The following is a 13,547-nucleotide window of genomic DNA, read 5'->3' as shown; positions in this document are numbered from 1 at the left end:
GACCGTAAAAGTTTAATTTTGAATTACAAATTATATAAAAGCTACATAAAAAAGGACAAAGAATTTCTTATTCAATTAAGCTACATAAGTTTGGAGAATTTCATCAACACCCTCTGAAAGCAGAGCAGTTACAATATTTCCAACACTTCTTAAGTCACTCAATATAAACTAACATAATTATTTATTATGACTAAATAAACAATAAATTAAGAATATTATACCTGTGAATTCGGCTAAAACAGCTCGCCACATCTTGCCGTCTTTCGACATCAATTCGTTGATACCCAGCTTTTCTTGGAATTTTCCCATCTCGATCGATCTGCTCTAGAAGCCTTTCTGAAATGATAAAAAATGATTTCGTCATTAATGGATTGCGTCACAGCAGAGCTAGAGCATATAAAGAGGCAAAATACATGTCGCATTTTGCAACACTAAGCCGAATTTTCGGAAATACCCAGACGAAATCTTAAGATTGTTCACACATGTTACATACATACATAGATGCTATTGATTTTATATAAAATTAATTACCACAAAATGTTCAGAACCTTCACTTTGTTTTGCGGTTTCTACACAAGCCATATTAGATGCGTGTGTGCTATTTTTAATATGACTTAACGAGGATGATATGAAAATTCGCAGTATGGATAATAATATGTCAAAAAAACTGTCATTTCAAGGCTATATGAATGTGCCTACGTATACTGTCAAAACGAATTTTAAACGTGACACGGCTTTTGGAAGTGTTATGAATTGATATAAATATTCATTAGTAGGTATATACATACATGCATACATAGTTTTCATTATGAAATTTCATTCATTCGCTATAAAAATCTACAGTTTTCAGTTTCGATTCGTCGAATTTGGCATATGTATATTATATGTAGTAGTCTAACTTATATAGTCTTTGCCCTTTAGACATATTTTATAGACTGATGAAAGTTAGATTAGGCAATTCAGGTGAACCGGACAGTTACCATTGACCCTACGACCATATGTAACATATAGTGCGAATCGATTATACTAAAAGTGTTCTCTAAGCTCGTTTGCTTGACCTTATCATGCACACATGGAGTTCTGAATAAAGCATCGCGACTGATTATGGCGATTTTGCCCACTTAAACGGTCGTACGTAATCCGTTTGCTCCTGTCACGATTCGAATTTGCCGCCAAAGGATGTTGCGTCACCGGATCGCTATGTTTTCCACAGCAATGTCTAAACATGGTCATAAATACATACATAATGAAGTATCTCGAAGCGCTTGTTATTCATCCTTTACGTTAAATTCGTAACAACTCGAGATTATTCCATGTCCATACACATATTCTCAACACGTGTTTCGCATATCCGCGCACGCTTACGCTGCCGTGTGAAACCTACCCTTGACTAATATCCCGAATCGACACTGCAGAGTGGAATTACATATATAAAATACAAGTATACGATGCAAGTCGTACGTCAATTTGAAGGTTAAGTTGCACCTTCAGTATTAAGGCGAAATCAGACAGCGGTGATGTGGCACGTGGTTTTTTTTAGTTAGTTTTAAACATATAGAAAAAAATGTGGCGTTCATGGGATAGTTCTTTCAAAACGACACATTAGACTTATGTCGTTGAAATTGTATGGTAGTATTTATCCTTGCTTGACTTGACAGTGATCTACATATACTAAAACGACTATTTGGACCATTTTCGGTAAAATTGTATCCTTGCTTGACAGTGATCGATTACGGTGTATCCCATATTCGTTATCGATCACTGTCAAGCAAGGATAGAATTTGACCGAAAATCCAAATAGTCGTTTTAGTATATGTAGATCACTGTCAAGTCAAGCAAGGATAAATACTACCATACAATTTCAACGACATAGGTCGAATGTGTCGTTTTGAAAGGACTATCCCATGCACGCGTCCCATGAACGCCACATTTTTTTTTCTATATGTTTAAAACTAAACAATCTAAAAAAACCACGTTCCACTTTCACCGCTGTTTGATTTCGCCCTTAGAATCAAGTCAAGTTAGGACTTCATGCACAGTCTACTTAGCGCAAGTTAAGTCATATATTGATATATATCTGCTCACATGTTGAAAGTTCCAAAATATATATTCATTAGCTGTTTCCACTTGTTTATTTTTTATGCAAGCGCTTGTCAGACGTAGTTCATGTGTTTTAGAGTTGAACACATAAAATAACGTCAAGCACGCGTCAAAAATTATTGTACTTGAATGGAACTTAATTATGTATTATATAAATGTAACAAATAACTTTTTAAATAGTTTTTACTAGCTTCATTCTGTTAGTTCAGTGACATTTTGCCCGTCAAAAAATTGTGATCTAATTTTGAACCACTTCACTCTTAAGGTCGCTGAAATTATTTATTTATTTTAACATAAATATATACCAGGAAGGCCTAACAGGTAAACCCAAATGCGCCTTTCTAGCCAGCTACAAGCATCGATATACAATTTTTAGAATAATTTTAACAAAGTATTATAGAGACATCTATGGATAATTTTTTGATAAACTTCCATTTTCCGAGCATATTTATTTCAAGATGCTGAAAAGCTCGTAATTTGCGAGACGTTTATGGATAAATTTGTAGCATTTTTATACGAATCAGTGAAATTCGAGATTCTAAAAACTCGAAAATTGCGAGAAATGTGTAAAGGTTGACAATTTGTTGGAAGCCTCCCAATGAAAATCAGATAAATTGGCAAACTATGATAGGAAACGATCGACCTGGAATCACAAACTAAGGTCTGGTCAGCAGCAACCAGTGACTACTATGTATGTTCAAAAGTATATATGCTAAGCACTAGTCCATATTGCTGGTTAAATAAGTTAATGTCTCCGATATGAAGCTCGAGGACTTTAATCACTAACGATGTCATTAAAATTACATCAGACTTTTGTGTCAGATTGAGGCGATGGCAGCTAGATGTACGAACACGTCTTTCTACCACCTCTTCACATTTCACAGTTAATTTTTCAATCTCATTTTTATGTGTATATGAACCATAATATTTATGTATTGAATTCAGACTGTTATAAATATTGAAAGTATTATAGTTCGCATTGATCCAAAACTTTCAATGACAAAATAAAAACACGAACGGAAAGTGCCAACAATTCTCAAGACAGCGATGATCTGTATATACAATGTAATTTGAGAATCGGAATGCGAATGCTTGAAAAAAAATGGCAATCAAGTTTTATTTACCGATGCATTTACGATTTCACGATGCATTAAACACTGCAGTTTCCGTTCCTTTGATTGCACTCGCATAAAACGAAAATGTGCGATAAAACGATATCAAACGAACTTTGAGCACATTAAGCGGAAGTCGGACTATAAAGTAATCACACTGAAAAAAATCACCAAACGAAATGGTAGACATTTGCTCGACTCAACATGTATATGAAACGGCTTACATATATTAAGCAAATTCTCATTATAGCATTTAATTAATCCCATATAGTGGAGTTGGCCAACGAAAAACTAACATTTGATTCTTGGAAAGTTGCACAATTTATACGTATTTTTGGTAGCTCGAATAAAATTGTAAATAGTGGGCGACCACCATTTTGTCCCGCCGCGAAAACAATAAGACTCTAAGCGCGAAAGTGAGCCAAGTCCCGATAAAAAACGTACACAAAACACGATTCGAGTTAAAAACAAACACTCCGAAACGTTTACACGAACTTAAGATGTGAGTAATTAGCGAAAATTTAACAAAGTTAATGATTTTTGAAAAAAACCAAGCATAATACATTATACAGCTGATACTTATTTAATGACGCGTCCAACACAATAGTAATTAATAATAAAAACGCGTCGTGCACAGCTCAGGTCCAATTATCCATAATGCCATAACTGTGCAATTGTTGCACTTTTCCGAGAATCGATTAAGTTATTGCCGTTGTGAAAATTCTGCGGTACTTTTCCTACGAAGCCTTGGATCGGTTGCAATGTCAAAGAACAAAACAGTGGTAAAAGTAAGCCGGAAATGATTATAATATTGTCACGATTATAATATGACTAGATCAGTGGTTCTTTGAATGTGAAATTTTACCATGGCCGAGTAGTTATTTGGCACCAACAGTTCAACATATAGTGACTTAAGATCAAAGCTATCTATTTTTCCCATATATTGGATATGTAATAATTATGAAAGAAACAATATGCGCAGTAACCATTTTTTTCCCCTTATGGTAGTATTTAATTTACTTGTAAAATCAATATATTCTTAAGTTATGCTTAGTTAATTAATTCTAAAATTATATACAATTGCAATTATATAAAAAATATAATTCAATAACGTCATGCCCCTCATTTCTGGAACGATCACCGTTTGACGGTTGTTCCTCAGCCCGCACGGTTCTTTATTGGACGTCTCTTATTCCAAGAGGTCCTTAATGAAATCGTTGCTGCCCTGCCTGAATGTAATGTTTTAAATCTCAGTGAGCTTAAATCATCAGAGGCTATTATAATATATTTTTCTGGTAGCCTGCAGTCATCACTATTTTTATAATTGGATGTGAGGTATGAGTGAAATCTCTCTTCCATTCAGGCCATCTCGGGGATGTTTTGTATTTACGGCTGGTTCGTATACATATTTATTTTTACAAAGATATATACCAGCAAGTACGATTAATTATAAACAATGCAGCATTTTATTATTACATAAATCACTGTGTTTCGAGAAACTGAAGAGCACGAAATAACAATTAATTAAATAATTAATCTATTGAGACATCTATGGATTTTGATTTTGTACATAATTTATACAAATTGTACGTACAATAAATACCTAATATTTGTGACAACAGGAAAGATGATTTTTTGCCTATTTTGAGGAATCGTTTCAACAATGATCAGATAAAATTGGAAAACTCTGATACGAAACAATCGATTTGGAGTCTCAAATACACCCAAATCTAACCAGCAGTATAGCGGATCGAACCCACTGATCAGTTGGTGCTAAACATACACGCTACCATTGAGCCACACTGCTGGCTAAATATACATTCTCTACTATGTATGTTTGATATTTTTTATTGTGTATTTTTTTTTTGATTTTGAGATGCACATAGACAGTGGAGAGAGTATCCACTGTCTATGTGCATTTGTGGGTGAATAATAGATACACCGGATAGATACCCAATAGATAAATACCCGAAAAAAGGATACGCGGGAGTTCTCACAGACTCGGGCGAGTGTGTGCGACTCGCCAGGGTAGACTACGTGACTAGATAACAGACACATTAATGGATCGGGGAAGCTGTTATGGGCAACTTGTACTTTATAAGGTATACAGATTATTCTGGAGTGAACGGTGGTTTCATGTGGACCTCCCGAATCCTTGAATCCTGTGGAGCGATTTTGGCCTTTCATTTGCACCCTGAACCCACCCCTATGCAACAATATTTTTCTGCATTTGTTGTATTTTTTTCTTGTATTCTTATGTAGACCATTGTGGGGTGGGGGTTACAATGGTCTAAAACTATAAATAAATAAATAACTATTTAGATGTATGCACAATGCAGACGTGCTAAAAATAAACATATTTTCATAGCTTTCTCTAAGATTTCAACCAAAATTATAATTCCAATCTTATACTTTTTATGCATATTTTCACCCAGGCTATGTAGTGACTGTACTTGAGAGCCACTGTACTAAATATTGGCGTAATGTAATAATATATGCGAGCATTAACAAGGGTTAACGTTTCGTATTCAAAGTCGAGTTATTTTTTTTTTATCAATTGATAACGACTTCGATAAGTTTGACGGTTCGAATATATTTATGTACATTCTAAGTGCAAATAAAAGGTTTGGTAGATAGCAAATTTGCTAAATAAATAGTTACAAGAAAAATTCAGTGCACGGGTAAAAGTATGTACTTATAAACGTTGACTAAAAACCAAGTGCTTGAAATATATCTCTTTTTATTGGCCCTTTTAGAATGAGCGTGGGAAGTCGTGGAAAATTTAATTAGCAATAAGTCGTATCTCAAATAAGCCAATTTTAGATTTTTGGCGAACTAGCTGAAGTGTCAAATGATATCCTGTCCATGAAAAAAAATATATGTCTGTTTGATGAAAGGCCAATTCTAAAATCGTATTTAATATAATAAGGAGACAAAAGTCATTTTGAAGACGATACATATATTTTTTTGATCAAAGTTTTATTTTTATACTGCAAAATATGCCTACAATACTTAGTATGTAGTGTTTCTGGATGCTTTTTTTTGGCTTCACAAACCCCTTTTATAAGAATGTATATTTGATTGCAATATATGAAGCAATTGCGATTTACAACTGTTAATATACGTTCAGGGGTACGCGGAAAAAATAATAATTAAAAAATGGCTAAAATATAATATAAAGATTGAAACAAATGGACAAACCAAAACATTGCAATCATTATTTACGAACTTCCCGCGAATCGATCATTCTTTTTTACCAAACGTTGCATAGTACCGCTTCCTAGACCTGTTCAATTAAGCAGTTCTTAGAAATATTATATTATGTAACGGTTACAATAAAAAACCAAACAGTTTAAATAGATTCCAAACATATGTTCAAATGATTTGTATGGTTTTTGTTTGAAACCATCATCATCAACAGCCACTCACCATCCACTGCTGGATGAAGGCCTCTCCAGTCGTCTCTGTTTTGCGCAACAACTCTCATCCATCTCACCCCACCCTATTTCGTCTACCCATCTTCCCAGCGGTCTTCCTTTTACCCTTTTGCATTCTTTCGGGTAACATTCTAGCACTTCTTTTGTCCACCTTTCGTTCATTCTTCTAACCACGTGGCTCACCCATTGACATTTCAATCTCTTAGCTCTATCTACTATGTCCACTACCCTTGTCATACTTCTCACCCACGTATTCCGCTTCCTGTCTTTCCTTATTATTCCTAGCATACAGCGTTCCATGCTTCTTTGCATGCATTGTGCGTTCAATGTCTAAATTCTACATTCATACATCAAATCGCATTGATCGAATATCTTTCTCTTCAGAGTGGCATTTTTTTTGTTTGAAATATAAGCTATGTACTAAATGAATCAATTAACATGTTTATAATATGAAAGAGTACAAATTAATGGAACTACTGCTGACATAATAAGCAGATATAAATTCAATGCGATATTTAAATCTTCATGATAAGTTTCAATAACCATCACAAAACACGATACCTTGAGGTGGATATTCTTCAAAGATAGCATCGTGCAAATTAAATCACACTAAAAGCAACCCACAGATGTGCTAAGAACGTGTAATATAATGTGAATTAGCGTCGAACAACATACTTTTCATGAAGAACTTCGTTCGTCCGAAACAAAAACAAGTAATATATATAATGCGAAAGCAGGTCTTGAACGGTAACTACCCAGAAAGGATGCTTGCATCCATATTATTACTGATGAAATTTTCTCACAGCGTTCGACCAACCACCTTTTATAGTGTGCAAGAATGCTTCTCGAGAAACGATTAAGCCTTTGTGGCGATTTTTTTCTCTACTATTTTGTTTTAATATTGCAGGTGGGCAAAACCCGTCAAATGATTTACGAGAACGGGTCGAGGTGGGTCTTCGACCTGAGGAAAGGAATTATATACGGTTTTTGTATGTGCCTTCAAATCATGCAAAACAAGTCGATTTCAAAAGTGATGCAGATCGACGATGTGTTTCCAACAAAATAGATTTATACGGTTGATTGTCTTTTCCGTGTGCCGTTTTGATGAAAAAAATTTCAAGGCCTTTGCCAAATCTGATATACTTCTATCTCTGTATTTACAACAATGTAGTGTTCCATTATGATTTATTATTGAGGAAAATCTTTTCGGATAAAGTGGACGTAACCGGTTTTCAAAGTAGCGGTATTATTATGCATATTGATAGTATTATTGTTTGAGCGATAGTGTTACGCTTGCGGTCACGATAATTGGGCGTATGCTACAATTAAGCGGTATTTTGGCGGATTAATATGAGTTCGATTGAATTTAAGGGCTATGTTCATAAGTATTATTAAGATAATTTGAATATTTCTTAGTAATATGTCAAAATTTAAAAAAAATCTGTCAATTATATAATTGAAGTCAAACAATATTTTTTTCATTCTTTTATTTTATCTTAATTTGACGGTTTAAATTTTGCCTTTTGAATAAATAATCAAATATTTCGAAATTAGCGTCAAAGAAGAATTCAATAAAAATAAACTATTTTATAAATTGTCAATATTATTTTACCAACAAAAGTATTCAGGTATGTTTGAGTTAAAATTTATACAGAATATGTACAGTAAATTCATTTCAGATTATTATAATATTAAATAAATTGATACATATATATAGAATTTTTTAAATTAATCACACAGCGTAGTGAACTAGTAAAACCGATTGCATACCAGTAGAGAGGTCGTGGGTTCAAGTCCCGGTCGAATACACTGCTGTCGAGATCTTGTAGTTATAAAGTATATGTATACTGTCTACATATACTGTCTCTTGTTAGAATTTTCTAGCTTTGTGTTGTGACAGAATAAATCGGTATCCTCCCCCTCAGCTTCTCGCAAATTTGAGTAATAAACCATTTCGAATTTATTGAACGTGTTTCTTGCAAATTAATAATACCACCACTTAGAGTTTTCTCCTGTTAGAATTTTCCGAATTTTCTAGCTTAATTTTTGTGACCTATCCAATAAATCGGTATCCTCTCCTTCAGTTTTTCGCAAATTCGAGTTCTATCTACACAATGTATTTGTTGCAAATTTGCTGTGTATCAATTTTTTTTTGATTTTCCATATACATATGTATGTACATACATATGTCTATTGTATGTATTATATGGTTTAGTGAAAAATCACTCACGGACCTTTCACTCAACGACGTTACGCGCACGACATTTCACGCGTAACGTCTTTGAGTGAAATGTCCGTGATTGATTTGTCGTGACACCGTATTATATGTCCTATTATATTTGAAAATTGTTAGTACTGTACAAAAATTATCTAACTACATATGTATATGTATTTACATATGTGTGCATATGTCACCTTGGGATATTTCCAGTCATGGCTCAAATGACGTATGTTTATAATAAAAATAAAATAAAATAATTAAGAGTAGCTTATTTAAATACAATATATGTATGTATTAATATAAATAAACCGAAAAATAAATTCAATATACAATGTAAATAAACCGAAAAATGTTCCTCTTTATATTATACATATATCTCTTACTATATTTAAATGAAAAGCCAAATAAATACAATGAATAAACTTGTGATAAAGCGGTTCTTTGAAACCTAAAAATGAGGCAAATCAAAATGTAGTTTAATATGCTTAAAATTGTAAGAAATCTCTAAAATTTTTATGGAAATCTAATGTAGACTGCGTGCGCTCATATCAAAGTGTAAACTAAAGCTAAAATCAAACCAGGACAGCCCTGACTAGAGTCCTGCGAGTTTTCGAGGTAAGCAGGATGCGGTCAAACGGTTCATTTGATAATAAAAAGCGACCGCGCGCTGATTAGATATTGTCCTCATTTTGCGGGGAATAAATTTGGGGCACGTCGCAATTTTAAAAATTGGAAGTCTGAAAACCGAACGAAGGTCGTTTAACCGGCACTTGGTTACACACGACAATCGAACTGTTTTGCATGAGGTGCTGCTGTACAATTGAACGTACCACTTTTGCACCAATTGACAATTTTCAACGCATGGATAGTGCTATAGAAAAAAATCAAAAGCTTGTATAGGCCAATTGTTTTGCAGAGACAAAATTATATATATATATATATATATATATATATATATATATATATATATATATATATATATATATATATATAAATCTATCTGAAGGTGGTCGTTCACGTGGTGATTTGTCTGCAGATGAGTATCTACATATACATACATAGTATCTGTCGATCGTTGTAGTTACTTATTTGCATAGATAGATAAAGTTTTCGTTCTCATACTATATATTGACTTTGTTTGAAGAAATAGATCTTGGATCAATGTGTTTTGCCAGTGATGACGTATGGATGTGAAACTTGGACATTGAACGCCAAGTTGCTACACAAAGTCAAATGCACTCAAAGTATGGAACGCTGTATGCTAGGAATAATGAGGAAAGACATGAAGCGGAATACGTGGGTGAGAAGTATGACATAGTGAAAATAGTAAAGAGATTGAAATGGCAATAGGTGGGCCACGTGGCTAGAAGAATGGGGGAAAGGTGAACAAAAGAAGTGCTAGAATGGCTAGAGAATGCAAAAGGGTAAGAGGAAGAGCACTGGGAAAATGGGTAGACGAAATTAGGGAAATGTGTGGGGTGAGATGGATGAGAGTAGCACAAAACAAAGACGAGTAGAAGCATGTTGGATAGGCTTTCATCCAGCAGTGGATGGTGAATGGCTGTGGATGATGATGATAATGACTATAGGTTGGTTGATTCTTATTACTAAAGAGCGGACCAACTTTGCGCAGTTCATTGTTCAATGTTCGCCTTGCTTTGTTCATTTTTATGATGAACCTTTTTTTTATGCTCTCTAGCTTTGTAGTTTGCCCTGTTTCCTGGAAAATAGACCCAAAACGCCCTGTTTCCTGGAAAAATCACGCTTCCGGTTCTACCTCTACTTATTACTAGACTGAGGCTAAGGGCAGTTACTTTTGGCACAAAAATTGGTACACTATTGTTACTTTTTTAGAAAAACAGTACATACATGATAATAAAAAATATGAAGTTTTCTGATCATGCGAAAATTCGACTTCAAGATTTTAACTGATTTGTACTATAAGATTTTAATCGATCACTGATTTCATGGTTTATTTTTTATTTTTATTTATTTATTTATTTTTATTTTTACATACATATTTTCACATACATATATACAAATATACCAGAAAATATACATGTAAATCTAAATATCTGACGTATATGGTCAGTATACATATATTACAAACATCGTATTAATACGATAAATAACGATGAATAACTTTCATGTAACAATACGAATTTTATATTCGATAAACAACCACAGAGACATCTATGGTGAGCAATATGGCGAAACCTAAGATATAACAATAACTAAAGGTTCGCAACAGAAAATAGGGAAGGAAACGCCAATTTTACAGGAATCGTTTCAATGAAAATCAGAAAAATTGGCAAATTCTGATAAGAAACGATCGACCTAGACAAATCAAGGTCTGGCCAACAACGAGACTTAGTGGGGAATCGAACTCGTAACATCAAGTAGGAAATAATTCAACATTCACCACTAGACCACGCTGCTGGTTTATATACATACTTTGACATATGTATAATAATATGCGACTATGAACTCTCAAAATTGCAATTGAGAAGTATTTTTATCTTTGAAAAAGGATTTTCAGGAATGAAATGTCTCTTGTAGCTATGTAAATGCTCTGCGAAAGATTGTATGCTTACAAATTTCAAATACCTTTACATTCGAAAGGAAAAAATCAAGCAAAACGTTATATAATATAATATACACACAGAACATAATTAAATTTAATTACAAGCGTAGGAAGACGTCATTGCTAAAAAAAAGTTAAAATGAACGATACGAGAACAACTTTTTCGACACTGCAATTTGTAAAGTAAATTATAGTATGAGCTATTTTTTTTATCAGAGAGAAGTGACCTCACAGCCGGAAATGATCTACAATTTTTGGAATTCAAAATCAAAACAAGAAGTGTCTCAAAAACTAATAATAACAATAAAAAAAAAACAAATCAATAAATTCAAATCAATCGATGACGCATATGAATGTGTGTGAATTCGTTCGGCACAAAGGCGGCGCGTTATAACATTTATTTTTTCATCTGTTATTGTAATATCAATACGGCAAGTGAGTAGGTACGTATCTATTGTAAATGAGTGATGTAGTTTTGCTATATTTGTTTTTTTATGATGTATTTATTCTTTTTCATATTGAAATGAGCAATTAAAACATTGTGTGATTATTTTCATGGACGCTTGTCAAGCATTACGCAAATTGTTCTTGTACAATTGTTGGAGTGCTTAGAGTTGGTTACGGTGCTACCTCCGATACGATATGCTCCATTTCATGGAAAACGTGTCGAGAGATGTAAAATATCATTTACGAGGTTGCTTTGCGGTTGGGAATCGTTGAAAAATATAAAGTATCGATTCAATAATCGTTATCGCTGCAAGGTGTGTTTGCTTTGAAATCAAAGTGCCCAGAATTTGATTTTTATCGTGTTTTAACAAATATATAAATATAGAAATACATAAATGGCGGGTAAAAGACAGTTGTCGTATGTGAAATTTAATAAAAAACTGTTTGCCGTAGATTAACTCGTTGGAACAATATCTACGGAGACGGTTTTACTGTGTTTTTTACGAGTGTTTGGCCGAGATTGGATGTTGATAAGATAAAAAAATAATTCAAGCCATTGAAAATAGTGTGATCAAAAGATCATTGCTATTTCACAACGATGCAAATCTTTTGAGATTATTGCTTAGTTTCTATTGTTGCGATTTTAATTGATTTATTCAAGTCCACAAGATAAATATAATGTATGATATTAGATCGATATATTCATTTATTAAAAAATTATAAGAAAAAAAGTGTAATACATTGACTGTTTAACATGGAAAATTCGTCAAAGGAACAATTCATCGAAGTTCGCGCTCAATAATGAATACATTTTATAATGGTAATGAATAAAAATGACATATGTATATAATTTGGTTAAATATGCGGATATTTAATATGCTAAAAAATACCTTACGACAAAATTTATTGAATAAAAGTTTATTTTTATATTTGTTACGGATCATTTAAATATTTTTCAATTAAATTATTAAATTTAACGCGACCTTCGTTTTGGAATGTAAGGGAAATAGCAATTATACAAATAAGAAGGTTATGTAAAGTAAAATTACTTTTTTATGGTTATCAGATATATCAATTGGAATTAATTAACGGTAGATACTTTTAAAGTAGCACGAGTGAGATTATGTTAATTAATTTTGATAAAATATAGAAATGTGGAAAAACATGTCAGTATATAGACGTGTAATTCTATTAAAAATAACTTTAAATGTATTCAAACAAAGACCAAAAGACTCTTTTAAGATTAAAACATCATTTATACATTAATTAAGTCTTATCAATTGAAAAAAAATGAAACACAATAAACAATAATAATTCCAACATATAAATGTAATATTTTTTAATATGAACGATAGCAAAAAAGATTGAACGCCCAATTACTGAAATGAAATATTATATTTAGACATGAAATGCGATAAATTTGTGGCACGCCAATGTTTAATTAGCAAAAGGACGCGTTTTAACGTAATTATTAATGATGAATTATTTATTACTATTTTTATGATTATTTTTAATACATTCACATAGATATAACTTATTGTTTGAAAAAAAAGCAACAATTGGGGTATCTATCTGTCTCTTTGGAACGATGAAAAAACGATTTTTAAACGGCCATCATTGAAAATGTGTCAATTGAATTGTTGAAG

The 13,547-nt window shown here is 32.8% G+C and overlaps 1 protein-coding gene across 3 annotated transcripts in view; it reads right to left on the bottom strand.

Annotated features, from left to right (window-relative positions):
- Prip (aquaporin prip) overlaps window positions 1-13,547 on the bottom strand; it is a 45,232-nt gene that overhangs the window by 15,845 nt on the left and 15,840 nt on the right. For all 3 annotated transcript variants that reach the window (XM_077427915.1, XM_077427917.1, XM_077427916.1), the window contains exon 2: window positions 222-336. In XM_077427915.1, coding sequence (XP_077284041.1) covers window positions 222-309 — 88 coding nt within the window. In that variant the 5' untranslated portion in view covers window positions 310-336. The remainder of the gene's footprint in view (window positions 1-221; window positions 337-13,547) is intronic.

This window comes from Arctopsyche grandis, chromosome 3 (assembly GCF_051622035.1).
Source record: "Arctopsyche grandis isolate Sample6627 chromosome 3, ASM5162203v2, whole genome shotgun sequence".
NCBI lineage: Eukaryota > Metazoa > Arthropoda > Insecta > Trichoptera > Hydropsychidae > Arctopsyche > Arctopsyche grandis.
The sequence above is the reverse complement of the archived record's forward strand: the minus strand, read 5'-3'. Positions and strand labels throughout refer to the sequence as shown.